Here is a 27,200-nt window from a genome sequence, read left to right on the forward strand (position 1 = left end):
TTCTGACTGTTAAACTCATAAAGATGTTCTTTTTCCCGCGTACTTTAACTTTTATTGCTTATTATGTTTTCAAGGAGATTAAAAGAGGACTTGAAAAGATTTGGGTCTGAAAAATATTTTGTGCTTGTCAGTCTGAACTTCTTCTAAAGCATGTTTGGAGGTCTTAAGACTTTTTAGGCTTAAGGTTATCTTGGGGTTAAGGACTGAGATACACAAGGGTGTGTGGGTGTGTGTGTGTGTGTGTGTGTGTGTGTGTGTATTTATCACGTGTTACACTGAGATTCATAAAGGAAAGAGGATGGGATAAAAGCAAAAGATTCAAGGGCATTAGCTAAAATCAGCCTCTGGCAGAAGCAGGAGTGTCAACACCCTCTTTACTTATTATACTTATTATACTCTACTTATAAAGTTTGAATAAACAGTAGCTTTTAAAAAATATTATCTGGAGACTTGCCAACCAGCCAGTAGAAGCTCTGAACTGAAATTTGACAGGTAGTGGTTGAACCCACACCTGGGATATCTTTCTTGGTAACAGCACCATGAATGTAAAATCACTCTTCACAGATTCCTACCTGGGGGGAGGGTTCCCTTTCGCCTCACAGTGGATTATAATATTCTCTCGTGGGTCGATGATGTAATCCTTGGGGGACTGGTGAGTTATGGTCGGCGGCTGCGGCACTAAAGGCGATCAGAAAGCAGGTGATAGTCAATCATGACCTTTACTGTATAAATAAGCCGTTTTTACGTTGCCGCATCGACCAAACGAGCAGTCATGACCAATCATATGCAGACTCAGTCCACTCAATCGAACCAGGCGGCTGCTTGCTGACAAACACAAAAAGCTCTCATAACATGTGCAACAGCAGAAATGCATGCAGAACGCTCAGGTACATTTCACTTCATTGTAATGATCCGTTGCTTAATGTATTTCAGTGAGTGCTGGGGAGAACTAATGGACTATGACGAAACAAATGACATAACAACTCATGCTTTTCGCTAGACTGCTTGAAAGAAAAATACTCTGACACTGCAGCAACACACAGGCACAAAACCAGCAAATAAAACAGCAAAAACATCAATGCATGCAATATGCTAAAGCCCACTCCAAAGCACACTCAGCATCAAAAAACAGACAAAATCTAATATCAAAACAGAAGTATATAAGATACAGAAGAATCTTTAATGCACAAAAAAACTGCTAACACAACCTCTGCAGTAAATTCACACTAGTTTGAGACTTACATCTGTCCAGAACTTTAGTGTTTTCCCAAAGAATCAGCAAACAAGAAGGGGAAATTGTGACAGTAAAGAGAACCAGACATTAGTGGTGAAAAATATCTTCCTGCATTATTTATGCCTTCAAACCTTGTTCAAACAAAACCAGTTCCCAGCTGAGACATGCCAGCCTCCAGCGGTCAGCAGTTCCAACCAAACAATATGTGGAAAATGTACAACCACAGAGAGCTCAGGCTGTGGTGTTGGGAGGTCAGGCTGGCAAAACTTTTTCCTCACCCCCCATCAGTTAAAATGAAGAACACCAGGTCTAAAACCAAGGCAACAACATGTAGAGTTTCTTCCAAAACTAAAATATCAGAAACAATTGTTTTGATCAATTTTCAAGCAAAAATACTAAACAGCTGCTTTATAAAAGTCAGAATTTGATACAGTTTGTCATACACAATAGAAAACTGAATACCTTTGGGTTTTAAACTGGTTGAATTAAAAGAAAAAACCAAAACAACAAAACTGGCACCTCTGGCTCATTTTTCTTTATTTTCTGATATTTAACAGACGTCCTCCTGTACACATTCAATAAATATGAGGATGCTTGCAAGCAGCTGGTTAGCTTAGCTTTGCTTGACACAGTGACTGAAAACAGGGGGCTTTAACTAAATAGCAAGCCCAGCTGTGAGTAAAGGTAAAAACATCTGCCTACCAGCACTTTCAAAAATCTTAAATCTCACTTGTTTAATCCATATAAAAAAAAAAACAGTGAAAGTGAAAAGCTGAGGGCTGTGTGCTGCAGAATTTCTTGGCCAGCAACGCAAACGTGTAGCCATGACAGTGTTTTAACTTTGAAATGCTCTATAGTACATATTAAATTGGTGGTATTGTCCCAGTCACAGTCCAAATCCCAAACATACTCAGCTTGCTGCCATACATGTCAAAGAAAAGCAGCAAGGCCTCACATTTATTAAGCTGCGACCAGTAAATGGCTCTTTTGCTTGACAAATGACTTGCCATTAAACTTTCTGTTGGATCCACTTATTGATCAATTGACTAATTGCTTCAGCCCTGGACAAAACAAACCCCCCACATTAGTCCGTTCGTCATCGTGTGATCTGCTGCCTTACGGTATAGTGGGACCTCCAACGCGGCGGCGAGGTTTCCCAGAAACAGCACCAAGAGCGCTGCATCCATCCTCCTCCTCTCCATCATCAGCATGTGAAGCAAAGGTCTGGCACCCGAAATACAGCGACGGCCCACCTCTCTGCTCGGTCACACCGTCTACGGGGAGAGGAAGACAGAAAGAGAGAGGCAGCGTCAGAGGAAAGAGCATAGAAGCAGGAACAGGGATAACTGTGTTGTATAGCGGATCCAGTTACTGTGGCTATCAGCCATAATACCGAGTTTGTTCTGACTTGTTTTCATCAGCTGGTAACAGAAAGAGAGAGAGAGAGAGAGAGAGAAAGAGGGAGAGAATGGGAGAGAGACAGGCACATATAGCTCTGGCCACAGATCGATGTTAGTTGCCATGCAGTGCAGTTTGCTGGAAGCTATCTTTTTGATCTAGTGCACTCCAGTAAGGACCAACGGGGCCCACACGGGCTCATTTTGCTCGGCTAATCACTGCCGTGGCCACGATGCCATTAGGCTTCTCTGCCATATCGATCACGTCAGCTGGCAGATGACATGCCAAGGGACAAGACAAGGGGACACTCACTTTACTTTCCATTTCACTCTCAGCTTTATCAATTTGATTGACTGACTGACAGAGAGCCAGCAGCACAGTGATGGGCAATGAGGTCAGATTTCAGACAATGAGCCATCATTCGTTCATGAGATTGTTGTGGTGCGAAACAACGTGTGTGACTGAGCAGATCTTAGATATGTGACCTCTCAGCAGACACCGTTCAACGGGGACAGATGGTACAAGTTCAACGGGGCGTTCAGGTTCAAGCAAGGCTGCTTGTTTACAGGTTTGAAAAAAAACGGTGAAAAGCTAATTGGCCATTGATTAACTGTTAATGAAGCAAGGATTTTCTTTTGTTACACAAGAAAATCCAATTATGCCTCCATTACAGCACCAGTGGCGGACGGACTCTGAATAAACTGGAGAGCAAAAGAGAAATGTAAGTACTGCACTGAGCATACTTGGTTTGAAATCCTTCTCTTGTTGCCAGGCAGCTCATGTTTCCATATCACACCTTCCTCCAACCAGGAGCAATTATTTATTAAGTCAGCTAAAAAGGAATGATAGCAAAATGCAAATGCTGTAATAATCTCCGTCAGGGTCAAACCGGTGTCAGAGGAGAGTAAGTCCTAATGACTTTACTCACTTTGATTCATATTCATCTGTATAATTCAGCACTGTAACAAAGAAAGGCTGAGCATAATTCATTCATTTTGTAATGTTTGCAAACAATGAGAATGAAGAATGAGGAAACAGAACTCACGAGGAGTCGTTTTTCCTGTCTTTAAACAAGTGCAGCCTGACCTGTTTTTATCTCAGTCTCCTGCCTGTCTTACCCAAGGCATCCGCTGGTTCAATATTAAAATGTCACCGCTTAATTTAGAGCTCAGGCAGACTAATTTGCGGTGTTATCACAAAAGCACACTATCAAATTTAGGATATTAATGCCCGGTTAGCGCATGGGAGAACCAAATCGAGCCCATTAAAGGTGGAGCCGCGTGCACGGCTCTCTCTGCTGCCCGTGGGTGTGGGTCAGGCCAGGGCTGCAGATGAGGTGGAGAAAGCTGTGTCTGGGACCAGAGGCTAGACAGCCAGGCAGTCAGACCCTTGGCCCGGTCCTCCTTGGAGAACTGATGTATTTGTTAGCGCTGCCCTACAGTCATGACTCAGTATCGGCCCCAGAGCCGGTGTGTCTGGTAACATGGGAAGAGACCGAGGCTAATGTCTGCTGCCCCCAGCTTTCGCTACACCTCTCCAGGGAGGGCCTGTATTATTCGCCGAGGGCAGCCAATCACACTGCTGTGGATACCATCAGGCAGCTCTGGCTTGGGATTTGACATAAAAAGATCCGGGGGGGGGGGGGGGCAATTTCATCAAGCTCATTTACAGGCCGCAGGCAGGGGTGCTGAACTCATACTGAGGAGAAAACCTGCAACAGAGTTTTGCCATCGGTGTTTTAGAAATTTACCATCAGGCGTCTTTAATGCAAAATCCATTCATGATGATTAGTAAAATATTGCATTGTAATATGTTCTCAGTGCCAGTTCAATTTCGTTAATTTGAAAAGTTATTAAGATCAATATAATTTGCAGATGAACTCGAAATGCAGGCTGTGCTTGGCTGTGCACAGTTGCAGGTGAAGAGACGAATAGAGCAGCCTGTGACAGCAACAGAAAAAATGTGTTCATTATAAATTTTATGGTGAATCCCAGAAAGCCTGGTGATTCTTATCTGGAAAGGAGCCAGGGCTTCGTCCAGGATTCATTTCCCAATTTAATGAGGTGTAGCAGCTCAGCTCAAGCCGGTCAGCATGTGTGTCTTTGTGTGCATACTGTGTATGTGTGTCTGTATTCCTTTGTCTGTATGTGTGCTATAATTATCCCCGTGAGCTGCAGTGATACAGAGCCCAACCCCTTACATCTCTCTCACAGCTGGAAGACAGTGGAAAATCAAGTGGGGCTCTTAGGACAAGGAACCAACCACAAGAGTCTAAAACTTCTGACATCCGCTGCCTGAGCAGTGGGCATAAAAATGATTAAAATATCCTATTAAAATATCCTATTCTTGATTCTAAAACCTTCACTTTACTGATGTGTAATGAGGCAAAAGTTTGTATAATGAGTAAATTTTGAGATGAAGCTAAAGTAGCCCTGCATCTTAAATAAGGAACTACAGCTCAAAGCCCATTTCTCATCTGAATATACAATTCTTCAAGAGGACACACAATCACAAAGCATCCATCCCAACTGTTGAACCTTCCCATGCATCTTGTGCTGACAGAACTGGGAAAGTCGAAGTAAATAAAGCTCACTTCAGCCCAGCCTGCTGAGGCTGAGATAAAAACACAGTACTGTTGGGAACACTGTGCCAAAAGCTGTCAGGCGGCTGATAAAATCAAACAGGAAATGGTCTGTTAGAAAGACACAAGATAGGTTGGTAAGGACACTTCCAGCGAGGAATTTTAGCTATTTTTCAAAACAGATGAGGCTAAGAGGATGATGAACTGAGTTACTGTCTCACTTAGAAAACCTCATCCTCAAAAGCTATTAAAGGCACGGAAAGCAACTGTCAGAGTACTTAAAGGACCATTCCAGCATTTTTGGCAAGTTTTAACTCTTTAAACCTACATTAACTGATTGTTTTGGTCACTTGGAAGCAATGGAAAAAATTTACAAGCACAATTTACACAATTTACACAACCAGCAGATACAGTGGACACATTTGTATTCAGTTGTGTTTCTGGCTAATACTGAAATTCAGCGTTTACTCTCTTTTAAGCTTGGTGTTGTTCTCCACCAACTCGTGATGTTGAAGGAAATATTTGGCTCAGTAGCTGCTCCTAAGGAGACCATATTTACTAGAAACATGTTATCTGTGTCTGTCTGCCAGGTAGAGTGAAGACTTTTGCGGGGGATTCTTTGCTAAAAACAACGCTATGGTGGTACTTTGTTGTTGTGGGCAAACTGAAAGACACTAAAACTCTTCATAAAGCTGACGAGAACAACATCAGGTTTGCTGTGCGTCTTGAAATGTATTCTTTTGATATTTTTCCATTGCATTTCTTGCACAGCAATTCAGCCATTGATTTTTTATTTATATGTGCAAAGACATGAAAATAAAATCTCCATCAATGTTTAACTCGACGTTCACCTTGAAGGAGGTCTGCTGATTCAAATCCACAAATTTCAGAAATGAAAGTGCAAGAAATGCGAGTCATTGGCTGCCTGGAAAGGTTGAAAAAACACATTCAAAACTGAACCACAACAGCAACAAAAGGATAACAAAATGATTAACGGTGATGATTTGCATTAAATGAACTAAAGAATGCAAGGCCACTGTTGAAGGCCTTCAAATGCCACTGCACAACCAGTTGTGTGTCTTAACTAAAAAAGAATGTCAGCAAAGTGAAAGGCAATGTTAATTACTGTCTACAGCTACATGAGACCACCTTCAATCACTACTCGCTTTTCTCTCTGTTCATTTTGTCCATGGAAAAAACACTCAGCACTTGTGTAACAGCTGCATTGAGCTGTCTGGCCTCTCTCATTCAGCCAGCCTCTTCAATTACTCCATTGTCATTTTCCCATAGCCAGCTACTTCACCGTCCCACAACTAATTGGTTTTGTGCACATGTCAGAGACGAAGCACATACAGCGACGCGCATACACACATTCAAGCAGGCTGGCTGCAGAAGGCGAGGGTCAGGACATGTCTGAGCACACAGATGGAGCTGACAGGGGCACGAGCACTGAGAACTGAAGCACACCACAGTATAAGTGAAAAGCAGTCAGCAGGGGAAAAAAGTCCAATTGAATTTCTCGTTCAGCAACAGATAATACTACTTCATATGCTTTATGCTAACCGCTAGTGAATATGCTGCCATTGTCTGTGCCAAACAATAGTGATGCAACACTGCAACATTAACAAAATCGCTGCTGTTGCATCAGTACTGTACGGTTTTAACATCGATGATGAAAGACGAGCTTCTCTCTCATGCCAAGCACCCTAATTAACTCCTATAATCAATGCCATTGCTATGCTGTGGTTCATGCAATTGTGGGTTTGTGATCCTCAGTATGGCCTTATTGCAGCAGCAGGGATCCCCTACAGATGGCTCAGTGTGGGAGTATAATGATGAGAATAGCTCCGCAGTCGGGAACGCGGTGATGAGAAAACGGATACGGTTGGAAGAGTTTATTTTTCTGAGGCTGCTCTGTGCTCCCACTGCAGTTCAGGATGTCACTGCATGGTATTCAAACTCAGGGCCGTGCGCCCATTTCTCTTTGCCATTACACGCCTATGGAGGAGCAGGACATCACTTGAAAGGCCCTCATGTAGAAGACAGTGAGAAACGCCTTTATTTTGTTCTCAAAGGTAAGAAATTCGCAATCATAAGAGATTTAAATTTAAAGTTATATCTCTTTTAACCTTTTGAAGAAAAGCTGAAAGGAACATTACATTTGTTGGGGTGTGGATTCACAGCTAATGTCGTGAACAGGCATTAGCGGTGATATGAATAACAGCCGTGATGTATGAGGTTGAGTGTTCAGTGGCTTTGACTAATGCCAGGATCACAATAGAAATTCCGCGTCCCGGCTTCAGCATGCGTTTCCCATAATCTTCTCATTAGCTTTTATAATTGTGGGGCCGTATGCAAATAATTGGTTAACATATGAATTGGGGTCCTGTTGTTCAGGGAGATCTTGCGGCTCAAAAACACGCTGCAGCCCTTTCATCTGCACTGTACAAAGCCAGACAATAAAGAGAGGATCTTAAATTCATCTGCTCCACTGTAAATAAGTTATATTCTTCTCCCACCTCTCTTGTTGGGTGAATACTGCATGCAAAAACTAAAGTGGTTTTGATTGCAAACATAAATCTTGGCTTGGGCTTGAAGTCTACATGTTTTTCAACAAGAAGCATGTGGTGCAAACTAACTGAAAACCTGAGATGTGTTCGTGGAAGTGGAGAGTCCGGTGCTTGACATGTACTAGAAGATAAAAGTCAGGATATTTTGGCTTTTACTAATGGCCATTTTCTCAGATAAGTCCCCATCTTGATGGAAGCGCAATATTAAATCTTTGGGTTAGCCCTTTAAGGATGCGTTGCTCTGCTTTCAGTATGTCTAACCCAGCTAACTCCCAACTCCCAACACTTATGGTCATCTGCTACTAATGTAACCCGTCCTTCTCCTTTCACAGAGCACCGCACATCGGCATTCACTAAGCTTCCTCCCCGTACATGCCAAAAACACCCCGGGATTCGCTCTCTGTCCCCTCTGCCCAAATGCTAATCTCTGCCGGCGCCGGCACTTCTGAGAGGAGGCTCCTCTTTAGCATGCAGATGGAAGCAGCACAACTAGATGGGACGGCTGTGTTAAGGAGGAAATCTCTGGCTGTTCAACCTGATTGGAACTGAAAGGTGTTTTGCCTTCATCTCATCACTGCAGACCAGTCAAATATGACATATAGTTGGTGAGTCACGTCCTCACATTATAGCAGCACTCCCTCTGAGAGCATTCTTCTGATTGGATGGGTTTTCGAGACCCTCTCTTTCTCTTCTGGATAATTGCTGGTGGCAAATTGTGAGGTCTTTCAATCTTTTCACAGCCTCACAATGTAGCAAAAGCTATAAATCATAAGTTAATAAAGAAGCAATGGCGAGGTGGCAAAAGTTAAGTCCCCAAAATGCATTTGTACACTTGTCTGACACCTGACTCGAACAGTAGCTCATTACTGGAGAATTAAACGAGTGGAGACACTTTCGAAAAGCATTCATTAAAATGAGATCAGGAGGGGAAGCAGCACCAGGCTCAACGAGCAACCTTGGACCTGAACTTGACCTTCATTTGATAGCTAATCCGCACACTGCAATTACTCCTTAAGAGTCGCCAAACATGCATATGCGTACAGCAATTCATAGTTGCTCACCACCATTTGCATCTGCATCCTCCGAGTTTATGTGTGTTCAAAGAGTCTATTGGTCAGTGTGGGATGAAGCTCGTCCATAAAAGTGTGTTATGCTTGAGCTTATTCATATGCTGAGCAGAGGTTCATTATCCTGAGCAAATACGGGAGAGTGGGAGGAATGCATTCTGACTGGCTTCCTGAATAGCTGGGGGGGACTCTCAAAATCCTTGGCATACAATGTCAAGATACACTTTTGTTACAGAAACATAACAGCTTTGAGAAAGTATTCAACATAAAACCAATCTGCTGTGGGAAGACAAGCAAATCCTTTGAGACAGCAGACAGAAACACCAACGTGTACGTGAAATCAGACAAATACTGTTATTACAGTTATACAATATATAATCCATTGGATTCATGGTTTGGCAAATGCAGGAGAATGTTGCATAGCTAAAAATAGGAACACTCCATACACTTTTCGGCATAGCAGAAACCTGCAGTCCAGCAGGGCACTCTGTAGCCATGGCAATCCCCTCCTGTTCTCAGGTCTCCTTGTTGACAAAAAGATGTCAACCATCTCATCAAACACAGACATATGGAGGGGGGGAAAAGGAACAAAGAGGCCCTCGACCCATTTGTCATCTCATAAGTAACCTTGGAGAGAAACTGTACGCTTGACATCTGCTCTGACATAAAAAACGTCTCAACCTCCTCCGAGCTCAACAAAAGAGGTATGATTAGAATCTCAGTTTGCCACCGTGTCCACACCGGATGGCTTTCTCCACATGTGAAGGGTCTCTCAAGATGGGGCCAATATGTGGAGTTTACTTTAAGCTTAGGGGTGCGACAAAATAGAGACTGTGAGAAAGGAAGTGAAGGAAATGTTCACCTCGAACACACAAAAACTGGCAGCAGTGAACTCCTATCAGCCAGGCTAACAAAGGGAAACAGCGTCTGCATATGATTGCTCAGAGTCAACAGATAACACAACCAGGCCTTTCTGGAAAAGCACTACTGTACAATAAACACTCTTCTGCTGGAATTTGAATTGTGCTGATCAGTGCAGGCAAGCAGGCAGGCAGCAATGGGTCATTTAGACCTGTCTACGCTTTGTATGGTGCCATTCAGCCGAGCAAAATTCGTCGACAACATCAGATAACAAAGCGTGAACGCTGACTGTGCGCTGGAACAATCTGTTACCACTGTGCGTTACCAGAACATGTAATTTGCCGGCGAGAAAGTAGCAGGTGGACAGAGGCAGCGAGGTCTGGGCTTATTGAGCACAATCCTGTCTGTCCTCAGTGTTCACAATCAGACTCAGCAGCATAGTGGAATTCAGGGGATTCAGACGCATTTCAGGTGAAAGAGATGAAAGAAAAAGACTTTTTTTTTTTTTGTAAAACCAGCAGTGTCTTTAAAAGGCACCAAAAGAATAAGACATTAAAAATATGTTGAAACAAGAGAAGAATCTACAGCCATGCTAACAACACTGTGTGGTTGCACTGTGAGCAAAACAATTATGCTAATGACAATGCTAAGAAGTTAACATTTAGCAGCAATTTAACATTTAGGTGTCAAGATATTTGAGTATGACAACCTGTTAGTGGTGCTAACATTAAAGTCGGTGGATCCTTAATGTAAGCACGCTTTGTCCTCTGAGCACCATGAATGTCCAATGTCCAAAGCTAATTTGGCTATTAGATTTAAAAAAGTGTTAAAAATAAAAAAAAAATTATTGTGTGCCGGAACAATTTTTTACCAGAACACGTGATAAAGTCGCGGTGAGAAAATCCTCGGCAGGTGGACAGGGGGTAGCGAGGTCTAGTGTTATTGAGTGCCACCTCTACATTCACAGAGCACCACCACAATAGACCTCTCCTGTTGCCCTCCTCCTCCTCCTCCTCCACCACCCCCTTCCACTCCACCCCACCTGTGTTTGTGAAAGGTCAGCGCAGAGGAGGGTCCTCACCCCCCACTCCCTGATCCCACAGCTCCCGCGCCACAATCAGCCCCAACACTGGGAGCCCAGTGCCAGGAAACTCAATCAAAGAGGGGCTTCAGAGGGCTCCAAACTTCTCAAAACCCTCCATTGTCTCCAGAGGGCTTCCCCACACCGCGGCCGGCCTATATGTAACACTGTAAGAGGAGTTGCTCATTACTGCCCGTCCCCAGTTCTACTTTGTCTCTTTTGTGCGACTGACAGAAGAATCTAGTTGCCCAGTCGGGCCAATAAAAGAGAGTGCAGTTACATAAAAAAAACAATAGAAGGAAAGAAAATGAGAGAGAGGATTCATTGGCAGGAGGTGAATGATTGCAAGACACGGACGCATATGTCGCATGTGTTAATAATAATAATCCTCCTGATATTCCACCCTGATGGTTTGGTGCACAAGAGACATGCAAGACATAAATTTGTTAATTTTATTGTCACTGCAGGACAACTTTGTAAAGGCGTCTGTTTAAAATTTGCCATGCATCCCACATGTTAGAGTATTGACTGACACACCACATCACAATGTATGTGAATGTCAGAGTGATCCATTATCACATAAAGGAAGCTCTATGTAGTGCCCCCCCTACACAGCCCCTCCTCAGCTCTATTCAGATACGGCAGGTGAATACAAATCATTTCCCCTTCACTGCTCTCTAAAAGGACTCACCATCCAATTTCAGACATAGAGGACACAAACAATGGTCCTTTCAAAGTGTGAGAAAATCAAATCGTGCACTTTTTTTTTTTTTTTTTTTAAATAAAAGAGACAATCAGGAGTTAACCCTTCCAAAATGCTAAACAAGTTCTTAAAAATAGATTTTTAGATCCTGCATATTAGAGCAACGGGTCAAACAGAGGCAGCAGAGGTTACTTTTCTTACCCAGTCAGGAGAATGCTTGCATACATACATGTATAATTCACATTATTGTTCATTTTGTATGGGTTGACAATTTTTTTTTTAACTTTTTGTCATGGTTTTGGATTATTGGTGGTTTTATTTAATTTAGGAATGTTTCCATAGTAAAAAAAAAAACAGTATTTATCGTCTTACTTTTCACTGACAAATCAACACACTGTAGAACAGAGAAAAGTGACAAATCTTTGCTTTTGAGAAGCTGGATAAATGATTCGGAAACATTAATGGATTAGCCAAATTGCTATTGATTTGTATTCTAAAGATCAGTAAATTGACTGACTAATAACTTCAGCACTTTTCAGACATGACACTTGACACAGCGATAGCACAGTCTATACTTAGTGGTAGCAACAGAAGCTGTCAAACTGGACGGACGTCATCATTTAGTTTCATTCGTCAACAAAATTGCAGTGGAGTTCAGCATAGTTTTCATGTCCAAAACTTATTTAACTTTTCATTGTGGAAAAAAGGCTGCAAATAGTTGTCATCACAATTTAACAGAAACGGAGAAAAGTCTGGAACCAGAACCAACTAATATTATACTTTTGACTGATAACTTGATGAAACAATTCATCTACAGGTATTATCAAAATTGCTAGTCTATTATACACTAATTGATGAACTGACTTGATGTGGCACTTTAAGAAACCTGAATCATAAAGAATATAATCCACATAAGACACAAGATTCCCCAAACTGCAGCACAACACACACAGAAATGCTGCTTAATGTGAAACTGATGCGTGAGCCAGCTGCACTGATCCAAACACTCTTTTTCAGCCAAGTCTGAATGAGCTTTGATTACACTGGCTTGAGCTACGGCCACTCTATTTCACGAGTCAGGTTTTCATATGCTAAACTCAACAAACATCTCGGGGGAAACGAACAATTCATCAAAGGTAGCCCTGACTCAACTCCTCTGACTGTATGTCAACTGACGAGTGGTGCTGTGAATTTTCACTTTAAATCTTCCCCATTCAAAGACTTCTGATGGAATTTGATCTAATTACGTTCTGAGGCTGAGAAACTTGTGATACTTTACCAAAAATGAAACAACGGGCAGAGAGATAACATCTCCCTAAAGCAAATTTAAGATGTTTTTATGTCAGAAAGTAATTGGATGACCCCATTTTAAGAAAAGCACTGTTTTTTGTGAAATTAAAGAATACAACAAGAAGGCCCCTGGTGGTGACTGACTGATGGTGATGGTTGGCTTCACCAAGACTTAGCATTAACATGTTTCTGTCTGTCTCATGGGTCTGGATGACTGAAATGTTGGCTAATGAGTATTAATTTGGATTTGGATTTCTCATAAAGAAAGTCCCCCTATGTGCTGTAAAACTCTTTCTTTGTAGCAAGCGTAGTGAATACATGATGTGAAAACTGGGGAGGAAAAAAAACCAAACCTTTCCTGGTGTTAGAGCACAGAGATTTTACTTATTACATCCATCATTTGGAGAGTACGAGTGTGTTTTGAGTGGGCTTGGTGTTCTACCCAGAGGGTGTCTGACAAACAGTTCTCCATCCTTACAGATTGTCTGGTCCCATCGGAAATAATGGCTCCGACAGGAACTGCTCCATCAGACCTCGTTTGTCAAATGGTGATTCCAGAGGAAACACGGCTCCCATTTAACACTAACAGTGCGCCCGGCTTCCGCTAACAGCCTCTGTCACATGTCTGTCTTTGGCGTGATGAGACCGGTCGCTAATGCATGGGCAGTGTCCGCTGAGTGTTGGATAATGGCTGAGTGAGGCCTTTTCTGTTTGTGTCTATCCCTCAGTGCAGGTAAAGTGAAGGGTTGGCACTGGGAGGTCGAACTGTGTGTGTTTGACTCGCCTCTGGAAAAGGACACCAGAGGTGTTTCGGTGTGTTTGCGCCCCCCAGGGTCAAACATGACAGGTGAATGAATTACCACCATAACAGATAAGGGTACACTATCTCTGCTGCAACCACCTCAGCCTCGGCTGCCTACTCATCAAGAATGAATAAACGCATTTTACGGCATACGTACGAGAAAATCAACTTTGTTACAACCATTCATGAGCAGGGCTGAAATTTGCTAATTGCTAAAGCTGATACACAGAATATGGTAGGGCCATTCAATATGGAAGACAGAAAGATTCAAGAAGTGGATTTTATACATATTCAGTCTGTAACCATGACTGCACACAGATGCATAATTTCAAGAAATGAAATTTATGAACAGAAAATGACATATTGGTCGATAGAGGCTTGATGTAATTTACCAGGCAATAAAAATACAGAGACATAAGTCTGTTTATAGCTTGCTATTGCAGTGTGCTCTCGTGGTTCATATTTACTCCATTCCTTTACTGTCTGTCTTTCGCAGCAGGTACAGAGAGAGATTTCTCATTAGAATAGGTTGAGATGCAGGTGAGCAAGGGGTTACGTTTAAATTCAGCCATTTGTATTCTGCCGCAGCAGCCCAGGAGCAGGCTGTTTATATTGATGAGCAGATAGACTTGGCCTTGAACCAGGACCCATGCCTAACAGCCACATAAATCATTTGGTTTCTTAGAGGCTCCTCCAAACAAATGGACCCCACCAGCTTATGATGGTGTGAGGACAATCTTCTCTGTCCTGAAGCTACATCTAAACACAGAATCAGACTAAACAGACCATGGGCATTTATCCACACTGTGAAGAACAATACAGAGGAGTAACAAGTGAGAAAAGATGAATCAAAGACCTTTGATCATACAGAGATAATAATTCTGTACTTTGAGAGGGAGAATTTGCTATGTGCAGTGGAGGTGTGCTAAAAAAGATGATTAAGGTAGTTATGTGGTTAGAATCATAAGCACTGTGGAGCCATTTCCTCTCCCATCTCTCTAACTAAAAGGTATACAAACACTAAAGGAGAGTAGACCACATGCTCTTTCCTCTCAGGCCAGTCACGTATTCTGTCTGAACATCTTCTTTTCTTTCGCTCAAGTGTACAGTCCAGTGGCCTGAGGAAATTTTAAGCCAGGAAGAACATGTTGGTAACAAGAAGTGGAAAACTCCATAAGGTAGCAGGCTTACTGACTTTGCTGCTGAGAGTAACATGAGAATATACGGAGCGAGAGCGACGAGGAAATTAGCTTAGCTTAGCCTAAAGACTGGGTGTGGGGGGAATCAGTTTGAAATAATTCTGGTGTATGACTCCCTGATAAACCATGTTTTTAAACAAATATAAAACATGGTATTTGAGGTGCTGGCGCAGGAGGACTTTCTGCTGTCTCCCACTGCTTCCAGTCTTTTCACTATCCTGTGCTTATGTTTGTTGACTCAAAAACCAACAAAAAACAAAGCAAAAACAAAAAACACTAAACTGTAAAAAAAAAAAAAAAGCTCAGCAACGAGTCATGTGCTGGCACTTGACAGGGCCAGGCTAGCTGTTTCCTGACCTCATGCTAAGCTAACCAGCTGCTGCCTTCAGATTTATACCTAGCATGCAGACATGAGAGCGGTATCAGTCTTCTCATCTGTCAGCAAGAAAGCCAGTGAGTGTGTTTCCCCAAACCCAAGTATCTTACAGTATATTGAAATAAACTGGCTTACTGCAACTGTTGACTAAAACATAGAAATTCGAACTAGTTGTACAGTGGGAGATGAATTAAGTTATTGTAATCGACAGCAAACAAATAAAAACAGATTATAAACACAAATTAACCGGTGTCAGTAAGGAAAATCAAGGCTGGACGAGATAAATGCGAGGTGAGAACGTGCAAGCGAAGGTAGAACGAGGCCTCGATGAAGGCTGTGCGGGTGAGAGAAGGTGAGAGGAGCTGAGAAAAGAAAAATAAATGGAGATGCAGCAGAGCCAGATATAGAACAGCATCCCCTCAGACTCTGCAGGCCTGTCTGCTGAACAGTTTGTGACTCATTTGTGCATGAAGCCGCCTTTCTCCAAAACCCCGGAAGATGGAGGAGAGAAGAAGCCCCTCAGGAGGGGCCTCGCCAACCTCTTTCACATCACTCAGCCTCATTCTCTCCCTCACTGTCTTTGTATCCATCTATTCATCTATTTGTTTATTCATGTCCTTCTTTCTGACACTTTAGCTATGTCTCCCTGCAGCTCCCCGTCTTGGCTTCTCTCTCTCACACACACACACACACACACACACGATCCACTCAATCGCATCCACACACGGCTTCTTTCTCACACACAATGGCTCTTAAACATAACATGCGCAGACAGGAGTGTTGACACAGAAAACCGTCAGAGAATTGTCAGGCTTGTATCGGAGAGACACCTCAGAAAATATCTCGACGTGTTCATCTGAAACGATGTGCTGGGAGCAGCCCAGGGGCCCCTCTGCGCGTCTATGGATCCCTCAACTCATCTGCAGCTCGTCTGATCTCAGAACTGCTGCTGCGTAATATCACCGCTTTCAAACCACATGTGAGGAGGCTTCAGCTCATAGTAAAAGACAACCCTGTTAGTGTACGCTGGAATTTATGGAAAGGAGGTTATTTGCGAGTCAGGGGGTCACAGTCCAGTCCATTCAAAACTAACTACATGGTTTAGTCTGCACAGTGCAGTCAGAAAGTATAAAGACAGAGTATTCTGGCACACTGGATTTAAAGTTAAACAATGACTATGAAGTCAATGCTGATTTTAAGGTTGAGTTTGAAGGTGTTTTTACAGAAATTATATCTTTTACTTGTAGCCTCCCAATTTAAACATAATATTAAACATTTCAACACTGTACTCACCAGTTAACTGAGGAGATCTGACGAAAAGAAAGTCAAACAGCATAGGAAATGTGAGATGTCAGATGATCATACATACTCAAACAAACCGCATATTCAAACAGATGCCACAAATTTAAATGACTGCACAAACTCTCCATTGTAAACACTGACCACCTCTGCAGAAATACTGGTGTGATCCTGAACCTTTTAATAAATCGTTTTCCTCTATGCCATATACTGCCATTTCAAAATATCTTTAAAATATCCCATCAGATTGAATATTTGGCGGCAAATCCTTTACAGAAAATGACTGGCTGGATTCTTCAGACCAGAGACATCAGTGGACGGTTGGCATCTTCCCTGGTGTCGGTCTGCCAGGCCTGTACTGCAGCCATCTGCACTTGTCGCTTGTTTCGGGGGCTTTTTGCCTTCAGTCTGGTCTTCAGCAAGTGAAACACATGATGAGTTGGCCCTCAGGTGACTGACTTGGACAGGCAATAGTCAGGCCTTAAAACTCCATAAGAACTTCAACTGGTTCTTTATTGCACCCTCAAGTCATTATGCAACATTTACTGAAAAGGGATACAAACACAATCAAATGCCTCTAAAACCGAGAATCAGTATTTTATCCTTGTGGCCACGCTTTCTTTTCAAATGCGCTGCGATGGTGTAGAGCCGAATGGAAAACACATCAATTGATAAATACTTTCTGACTGCACTGTACATGAAAACAGTGGATTATGTAATTCTGACTCAAAGATTTTCCATCAAAGCCACACTCGAGTGGCATTAACAGTGTAATAGAAGAAGAGGCAAAGCTCTGATTGGGTGAACCCTGATTTATTTTCCCACCCTCCCCCACTTGGCATTAAAACACACAAAACACAAACAATAATACCGCACTCCCCCGATGGCCACGTGAGAGAAACCGGTGAAAGATAGCACCATGGACGTAAACAGAAACCTCTGCGGCCTTCTATTCAAGGGCCTGGGACCTGAATGCTGCTGCTCACAATAGACGCTTCACGCCTCACCGTGTTTCAAGCTGCCAATTCAGTCTGCACTCCCAAAATGTGGCCCTCTACGACTCGGCCATTGAAAACTGCGGACTCAGCCTCCGAGCTGACCTGCAGCGCACCTTCACAACAACAACAACTGCCACAACGCGGTGACAAGAGAGAAACAAAAATACTGAATGAGATTCAGAGACAAACAGGCTGACAGACAGGCAGAGGCAACAGAGCCAAAGCAAAATATTGACACAGAAATGCAAATAGATAAACCGAGAGAGAGCAAAAGCCCACCCATCGCCAAAAAAAAAAAGAAATCAAGCAAGCGTAGCACCAACAGCAGAGCAGCAGATGAGCTCCCAGCCGTCAGAGTCCCTTAACTCTCAACTCTGGCTGAGGTGGGATCCTTCCTTCACACTCAGCTGGGTGGTGGACACACTTCACAACGTGTCGCCTCCACTCCACAGAGCATTAGTTCAACTCCCCGCTGCATCAGACACACTTTCACCGCCGAACGAGAGGATGGGCCAAAGGTTACCGAGGGTCGTTTTCAAAAACCCCTGCATGAGTTAATTCTCTGGGCTCTAATGCACACTCAGGGACCTTCAGGGAGATGCTTTAGCTCTTAATTGTGCAACTGCCATTAGAGAACATTTCTACCTCCGTGTGCTCCATTACGATACATAATGAGAGGCACGATTTGGGCTCTGAGTGCTGTGTTGTGATTTCCAAGTCTTGACGCCCACTGTCACAGCAGTGGGCGAGAACAAGAGGGTGTGCTACCTTGACAACCATATGCATCAAACAGACAGTTGGACAGTAGACACACAGGGGTTGTTTTTGTGTGTGTTTGCTGCCAAACGGCGCTGCCAAAATGGATACTGACACAAAAACACACTTTGCCGCTGGACAAACGCCAGTCAAGCAAGCGCTGACCTTTGCTTTACACCTAGAATAAAAGAGCAGGCATCACAACTGAGACCGAAAGAGAAAAGAGTCGTCGCAATGGAAAGGTCGGGTAGTCGTTTAGGGACTTCGGAGCTCCACAGAGAGTGTTAATATTAATATGTGCACACACTGGCAGTATCGTAGATGAAGATATTTGGACTGGAGACTCATGCCAGGCATGGCAAACAGTCTGACATCTGTGTGTGTGTCACATCCTACAGGAGAGGAAGAACGAGAATGTTTGATTCTGAAAGGGTGGAAGTTCACGCTGTTTTGGAAAATGGCGACGTTGGTGGAAATGATGCGATGAGGGAAAAAAAAGTCGGGTAAATGGATTCAAAGCCTGACAAAAATGTTTCCGACTCACCAGAGAAACAAGAATCCCCTCTCTCCTCCTCCTCCTCGCTGCTTGCTCGTCTGCTTTTTCTTCTTCTTCTTCTTCTTCTGTGGTTTTCTTCAACCTGGTTAAACAAACATGAAGAATTTCAGTACATATAATTTAGATTTCCCTTCTCCCCTCTCATAGAAAACAACCAGAACATAAAACCAACCAGAGAGAAAAAAATCTTGAACCAACTTTTTGTTTTTCATAAGGTTTCACACGGCGACAGTTTGCATATTTTCCAACATCCATTTGACCTCATAACGGGCCTGCTACTCCATGTTTGGTTTTATCATAATCCGCTAAAATCCTTTTCATGCTGGACATCTCCTGCCCTGTCACTGTCACACCACAGATTACACACCGGGGTGTTCCTACATGAAATCTCTTCTGCTCATCAAACACTCATGTGAAGGAAGAGTGCGTTTATTTTTTATTTTTCGTGCAAAATCATCCGTGAGCGTGTCAGGTCTTTGTAACGTCACTTAAAACACTCCCGACTGTGAGAAGTTTCGGTGGCGAAAAGAAAGCAAACATCCAAGCTGAGTAAACCAAAGTGCGAACACGGATTTTCAGAGGCAGGAGTGTGTAATCCAAAGTGAGAGACAGAGAAGCCTGTGGCTGAGAGAGGGAGGAGAGACACATCTCCTCCCCTCATCTCGTCTTGTCTTGTCTCAGCTCCCCGATCTCTTCTTCTCTATTCTCCTTCTTTCCCCTTCGCTCTTAAACCCTTCCTTCTCACATCATCTGCTCTTCGTCTTCTTCCTCTGTTCAGTTCTGTCTAAATTTTCCTTTTCTCTCCTCACCCACCCCCTCCCATGTTACCTCGTCATTTCTAACTTTTCTTCACAAGAGAGTTTTTGATCTTCAGGGTGAGGAGATCAGGTGGAGTCACAAAATATGGAGATGGTTTTATAGGCTGATATACAGACGTCTGTATAAGCGTGTTATATGTACAACGTACAACAGAGCGTCCTTCACCTCAACTTCTCCTGTCCTCCTTTACTTCCTCTCTTCTCGTTTCTGCCCTCCTTTGCTTTCCAGCTCAATCCTCCCCTCCCCTCCCCTGTCCTCCCCCCTTGCGTTCTTCAGTGAGAACAGGACGTCATCACTCCTAGCTCTGCTTAAGAGAATCTAAACATGGAGTCGTTTGCCGAGGGAGGCTTTCCTCCCCCTTCTACTGTCATTTTTGCTTTTTCATATTACCATGAAAGCTGTGGTAAATGATCTATAGATGTTCGTCTTTACTTTCAGGACATGTCAAGTTATTTCACATGACAGCTTCTTTCTCTGTCCATGAAACTTTGTGACGTAAACACAGTATGATGTCCTTTTCTTTAATCTTCAATCACCTGCTCTGTTGACATTCTCTGTCCATTCAAATCTCTGCCTTCATCTCCTCTTCCTCTTTTTTTGCCTGTCAGAAACCTCCTACACGCTATATGAACAAATGTTTTGGTACACCTGGCCATTACACCAACATTTGTGAGGTCAGGCAATGATGTTGGACCAAAAGGCCTGGCTCACAATTTCTGTTTCAGTTCATCCCAAAGGTGTTGGATGGGGTTGAGGTCAAGGCTCTGTGTGGGCCAGCCAACTCATCCAACCATGTCTTTATGGAGCTTTGCTTTATGCACTGGGACACAGTCATGCTGGAATAGAAACGGGCCTTCCCCAAACTGTTGCCACAAAGTTGGAAGCATAGCCAAAATGTCCAAAATGTCTTGGTGTGATGAAGCATTAAGATTTAATTTCACTGGAAGTCAGGGGCCGAGCCCAAACCAGTCTCATAGCACACCTGAATTCAATCATAAAGAGGTTTGTCCCAATACTTCTGTCCATATAGTGTATGTCTCACACAATTTGACATGTCATGTGATTTCACATTTCTTTGCTGTGAAGGTGTGGGATGTTAACATGTGTTGACCGGCCAGAAAAGGCTCCGACATCATATTTATTCCTTCTCTTACCTTCCTATTCGGTTCATCCCTTCTTTATTTCATGCCCCATCCCGTCCTCTCCTCAGACACTGTCACAGTCAACACAGACACACCTTTTGGAATCAATGGGTAAAATGATTGCAGAAGGCAATCCAATTTACTTCTAGCAAAGGCTTATCGACTTCAGTCTGCTGCTCCAAATAAGAATTTAGAGGCCCCATTGAGAGTCGCTGCCGTTTCCACTCGGTTAAATATGAACACTGCTTTCTGCACCACCACACAAGTACAATTGTGAACCCCAAGTTTACGTTAATTCTGTTTTCTCTCAAAAGCACCATTTTGCCTCACTGCAAATGATTCAATTCTGCATTACATTCTACAAATGAACCGCAATTCAAAGATTCAGAAAACCTATTATAACATTCCTCCAGAAAAAGTGGTCTTCTCACAGGACCCTGACACTGACACGGATGCTGTTCACGCACAGCATCACAGTGTATTATTGCTAACACCATATCACAGAACAACAGTTCAGCTACCATCTTGTTAAACTCTTACAGTCCAACCTTACAGAACCAGCAAGACAGCAGTGAAACAGCTGATTACAGCTGAGATCTGTGAACAAAGCACAACAACAAAATGACCTTTCCACATCCTGTTTGAACGAGCTGAAGCCTGATCCCATCAAAAGCGGTGCGCCCCCCCACCCCCCCGTGACATCGAGCCAGCCATCCCGCCACCCCACCTCTGCCCTTAGACATCACACAGTTGAGCTGAATCCAGTCCAGCCCCGCTGCCATGGTGATAGGAAGGTGGACGGAGAGCCGAGACTGAAAATAGCCAACAGATCGGATGCCGACGGTGGGCAGCGAGCAGGACTACAAAACACCACACAGCAAGAGACGAGCGGTGCCCTCAGTACCTCGGGGATAGCTCTCGTGTCATGAGTGCTGACAGACAAAGCAGACAGCTGAATCTTTCATGAATACAGATTGCTTTTACAACGAGGAGAAATGGCCAGAGGTGACAGCAAATACATAAAGGAAATGTGTTTTAAATCATCCTGATAGTAAAAGCTTCTGAAAGACATATTTTTATATTAACAACGGATCAGGTCAGAGAATTATCACATTACTGTACTTCCTCTCAGCTCTACTGACAGTTTCTGGTGTCTTTCGATTCACTGTTTTGATTTTATAGCCCACAGCTTCATTCTAACGACTGGCATCAGAGTCATTTTCAGCAGCACAGAAGGTTCCAATAAATGTACACTACCTGCTGCCAAACATCAGCCAGTGGTGACTGGTGGTGCTTTAACACGTGGATAAATTAACGCTGCTTGTTTCATTTGACTACAGCAGTCTCACTTGACAGCAATGCTGCTTTAAAGACTCAGGAAACACAAATTTAGGTGACCTCAAAACCACCGAGCGTTAAAACATTTTATATCAATTGCAAGAGAAAAAAAACTTTCCCTCTCACTGTATGTTTCCATTTGTCACAAAAATGTCCACAGGTTGAACAAGCTCACTGCCGATAATATCAGGTAGCGAGGTGTCACACGACTCGCTAATGAGAGTCTGTTGATTTTCTCCTCTAGGCTTAGTTGTTTCAATGTGTGTGCTTGTGTGTGTGTGTGTGTGTGTGTGTGTGTGTCCTCTGACTGAGAAGAGGGGCTCAGCACCAGTGTAGCGGCCTTGTAGGTTTAATTTTAGACTCTTGCCTAATGAGAGGCAGTGCGGCTGTAGACGATACGGCTCTGAAGCATCATTACCGCCAGAGAGGAGAGAAATAATTAGAGCCTGAAAAACAGTCTTCCCCTATGATGAATTTACATTAGTGGACACAGCTCGCACAGACACACGTGATCTCATGCCATTACACTGAAGACAAGCTGAGATTCAGCAGAATAAACAGCAGAGTGAAAAGATGATGTGTTGATATGCAAGTGCAAACTACCCATGAAAAATGTTAACAACATAGCTGGCTGTCAGAGGAAACAATCTCTTCAGGAAGTCTCACTGAGGAAAAAAATGTTCCAAGAAATTTTAACACACTGCAAGAAAAACCTCACAGGCTGCTGTTATAAGACAAGAACAACCAGATTTCCTGTTTATTAGACATTTTGGGTTGCAACTGATGATTCTGTTCCTTACTGATTAATGTGCAAATTGTTCCATCCATTGTTTCATTCATAAAATTTTAAAAGAAAAAAGTTAAACAAAAACTGCTCCCTAACAAGCAAACACCTTGACATGCTTCGTTTCGTCCAGTCAACAGTCCCAGATATTCCACTGACAACCACACAAGTCATTGATCTATCATCTGGTCTATGATCAACAGAGAAAAACACTGAAGCAATGAAAAATGACCCTCATAAGTCCTTAAAGCAGAAAGTAATGCTCATATGTTTTGTATGACAGTCCAAAACCCCAAAATATTTAATTTACAATGATAGAAATGATAGAAGAAATACAGCAATATCTCAATTTTGAAAGGACTGCACAATTCAGCATTTAGTATTCTTATAAAACTGACAAACAAAACTGTTTAAATCATCTGATCAGTTAATTCATTCAGTAGAATCATCCAAGGGGCTGGACTGTGGACTCACAGTCACCTGCAGGTTGTCAAGAGCATCACAAGCTGCACTCTCTGCACAACATGACATAAAATACCCCTTAACAACAGAGAGAATACATCACCTTTTATCTCTGTATGTGTCAATAAGAGAAAAGTCCCCTCAGCATGTTCATCCACTGTGTGGAAGCATAATTCAGTTGTCATAATCCCAGAGGCTGTGTGTATTCCTCAATGTGTCTGCCGTGACTGAGTGACAGTACAGAGAGCCGAGCCGAATCCCTCACAAATTCATCCCCCCCGACACACCCACAACCCCTCTTCCCCTCCTCCCACGTCCCTCCCCTGACCCTCCCTCCCCTCTCACAGTGGGATTAAAACAACCTTTTGTCTCTCTACAATAGGGGTTAAACATTTCCTGGTATCACATGAACCGCCACCGCAATCCACAAAGTTACCGAGTGGGTTTAACAAACAAATTTGCACAAGCGCATTAAATGCTCGACTCAAGTTTTGTATCAGACACAACTGTCTGCAAGATGAGGAGATGACAGAGCGTAACTTGTGCGATATGAATTCGGCAAAGCATAAATGCAAAACTGACACCATGATTGCATGTTAAATTAAATGCCGCCCAGCGTACACTAAAATAACTGTCAGCTGCACTGATTGTGCTCAAGACAGCGCAGCTTTCTAGGTGTTCAATAGAGGGTGGAGGTGGAGAAAAACCAGCAAAGCTAAGCGAATGAAAGGAAAAAGCCTGAAGGCACATCCTAAGGACTTCCTTTCCCATGCAGTGAGAAGTCAGAGAAAGTGCTCACCTACACTCAACAGATGTCCCTGTGCAATCCAATCTAGTTGACTCAGTCAGGGGAAGCTTATTTATTGCCAACTCCTCACCGGTGTTATTGCAACCCATTTTAAAAGAATAGATGCGAAAAAGGTCTTTTGACATCCGTTAGCTATGGTTGCAGAGGACAACAATGGTAGGAGCTACCCCTTTGAAAGAGTCACTATTCTCTGGGCCCGGCCCTAAATAATGCCTCTCTCACTACAAAAGCACAGAAAACGTAACATAATCAGCCTCAAAGCACATTGTCCATCAAACTCAACAATGATTTAGACTCCAGTATACAAAAAACGTTTTGTTTTGTTTGTTTTTTTTACATTTAGTTCCCTCTCAATTGCAGTGGCAGAGGGGAACTAAGTGCATTTCGTCATGTACTGTACTTTGGTACGATTCTGAGGTACCCGAGTACACAACGCAGCGTAAGCAGCAGTGATCAATCACTGGTGACATTTTCACTGCATGTGTAGTTTTACTTGAGAAGGATTTTAAATGCATCAAATTTACTTAAAACGGATTATTCTTTGCATAATTTAACTTAAAGTCCCTTTAGTTTTTCCCGTAAGCTCTATGGAGCTGTGACACACAATATGATCCACATTTCTGCCAATGCTTTCAGAATATTCTACTGATCAACATGTGGCTACATGCCAGGAAAGGCAGACAAGGAAGTAAACATGGAATTAATTAAATGTTGGATTTGAAATACTTAAAAAAAAGGCTCTGAAAATGTTTTATGAGGAAGGAAAGTAATGTTCAGTGTGTTCAATGTGATCTTTGCTTTCATTTGTTTACAAAAAAGTGCCACAGGACCCCTTAAAGCAAAGGTTTACTTCTTCGATCACTGCCCAACTGTTTCCACCAGCGTTCCTTGCAGGTTTGGAAACAACGACTTAATAATCCTACAAAGACATATGAATCCTGTCTGCACCAGTGGGACACGCTCAGTGGCCTCACAACATGGTCACCGCTGCACGCTCCTGCGAGTATATAATTTCCGCCCACTTAGCATGATGAAACCATCAGCCTAAAGTCTGTCACAGCTTCGTTGGCGGTCAAGAGACCTGAAACCTCTGCACTGAAATTCTACCTTAATTCACTAATGAACAGCTTCAGTCGGTTTGTGTGTAAACATAACTCAGCGCCGTCACAGCTTTCTCAGCATCCAACGTCACCGCATGTGAAGCCCTTAATTTAAAAAGTGTATCATAAATGAAAGCATTCAGAGCGGGCGACATCTTTCAGAGAGATGATGGATAGCGGCGAGGTGTATGGATTATGGTATGAAATGAGTGAAAGGGCCATATTTCATTGAGCGAGAGGCGTGATTGACCAAGTCTAATGGGCATTATTTCTGCACACTGACTCTGTTGAACAGAGACACTGGGCGATCCCCACCGGCCCATTGCTCCTTCAGACTCACACTGAGATAGGACCGGCGCCCTCCCTGCTCTTTGTCACGACACCAATAGAATAACAATATTTCAATAGGAACTGCATATTTCAATGGCAACTTTCAACAGAACAAAGTTCATGCTGCGGTCTAGACCAAGCCCTCCTAACTAGAGCTGCACGCTATCTGCATGTGTGTGTGTGTGTGTGTGTGTGTGTGTGCGCATTTGTCAATCAGTGGGTGTTCATGGTGAGGGCTCCTTTTTGAATTTGCTATTCAGAGATGTGAATGGGAGTGAAATATGATTGGCTCAAGAAGAGAACAAGGGACTGGGTTCACAAGGCTATCGAAGCAGGGTGGTGGTGGTGCTAAGGGGCGGGGGGAACTTGTGAAAATACTTCACTGCTGTCAGTGTAAGAATAAAAAGACAAGTGCAGATAATTTAATCTTCTTAAGTTTGCACCCAACACATTTCTACAAGTACCGTAATTTTCAATGATCAGCCAGCACAGCTCTGTCCTCTGGCAGTCACTTCAGTATGTCCTGACAAATCTTAGCCTTGTTAACTCTGGCTGAACTTATTAAAACACAATAACAGTCTGTTGTCAGGGGTATCACATAGCAGGACTATCAAAATAACTTGTGGTATCTGATTAACTATCAAAGGAGCCAGTTGAAGGCATTTCACATCCAAGGAAAAAAAACATATATATATATTATTTTATCGAGCAGCATTGATGATACGGGAATCTGACTCAGCTCCGGGGACAATGAGGAAAACAAAGCGGTTGGGGTTTTAAGGGAATTTACATGAATTACAGCAAGAGGCCCATAGGGACGGCCGCGACCTCTCCTCAGCTTTTTGAAACCAAACAAGACCCCAATCCCGCCCCATCAACACACACACACACACACACGTACAGGCAGCCTCTGCTATAAACACACACGCACAAAGACACACTGGTGAAGAATGGTGTGACTGGTTTCCATGGTGCCATGAGGCTCACTGACAGGGCTGGAGTGTTAACATGCTCACAGACAACAGAGAGGATGATGGAGGGAAAAAAGAAAAGGACAGAGGGAGAGAGAGAGGCAGCGAGAGCGCAGTAAAAACACAAAGAAAGTGTAGAATAGGAGAGATTTACCACACACAGGCAGCAGACCATCCCTGAGGTTAAGGACCTGTGGTGTCGCGTATCGTATTTCTTTTTAACTGACAATTCCTTTCTGACAATTCAAAACACACAAAAGTCCAACTTAACAGAAGCCAGAGCAGCACTAGTCTCCTTTTTTCTTTCCTTAAACTTTTCACCATCTCAACCCTGTTTCTGCTGATTATTTGTAAGAGAAAATTAAAGCAGACGTGAAGCTCAATCTTTGAGCTGTTCATGAAATAATCTTAAAATCCTGGATTTTAGAAAGTAATGTCCTAATGAGTTGCTAATAAAAATAGTCTTCCTTTCCAGGACAGCATTCCAACCCATTTGATATCTGCATGTGTTTTGTTGGACTGTCCAAGCAATGAGGACTCGAGTTAGCGACTCCAGTCCTCAAGTTACACAAGAGCCAAACAAAAGAATCGTTAAATGCAACGTGTGCGGTACCGCGGCCACATCAAACTGAAAACTCACCGTTGGAGAATGTTAAATATGGCTGTGGCTGGGTA

The 27,200-nt window shown here is 43.1% G+C and overlaps 1 protein-coding gene across 19 annotated transcripts in view; it reads right to left on the minus strand.

The window, feature by feature from the left end:
• LOC124061592 (neuronal cell adhesion molecule-like) overlaps positions 1 to 27,200 on the minus strand; it is a 68,298-nt gene that overhangs the window by 20,938 nt on the left and 20,160 nt on the right. For 13 of the 19 annotated variants that reach the window (XM_046393568.1, XM_046393576.1, XM_046393584.1 and 10 more), the window contains exons 2-5: positions 18,760 to 18,853; positions 2,355 to 2,508; positions 1,243 to 1,254; positions 573 to 678 (exon numbers count right to left, since the gene is read on the minus strand). In XM_046393568.1, coding sequence (XP_046249524.1) covers positions 573 to 678; positions 1,243 to 1,254; positions 2,355 to 2,445 — 209 coding nt within the window. In that variant the 5' untranslated portion in view covers positions 2,446 to 2,508; positions 18,760 to 18,853. Of the gene's footprint in view, positions 1 to 572; positions 679 to 1,242; positions 1,255 to 2,354; positions 2,509 to 18,759; positions 18,854 to 27,200 lie in introns of those variants that run through there. The other 6 variants (XM_046393565.1, XM_046393570.1, XM_046393567.1 and 3 more) reach the window with 2 other exon arrangements.

Source organism: Scatophagus argus, chromosome 7 (genome assembly GCF_020382885.2).
Source record: "Scatophagus argus isolate fScaArg1 chromosome 7, fScaArg1.pri, whole genome shotgun sequence".
Lineage (NCBI taxonomy): Eukaryota > Metazoa > Chordata > Actinopteri > Scatophagidae > Scatophagus > Scatophagus argus.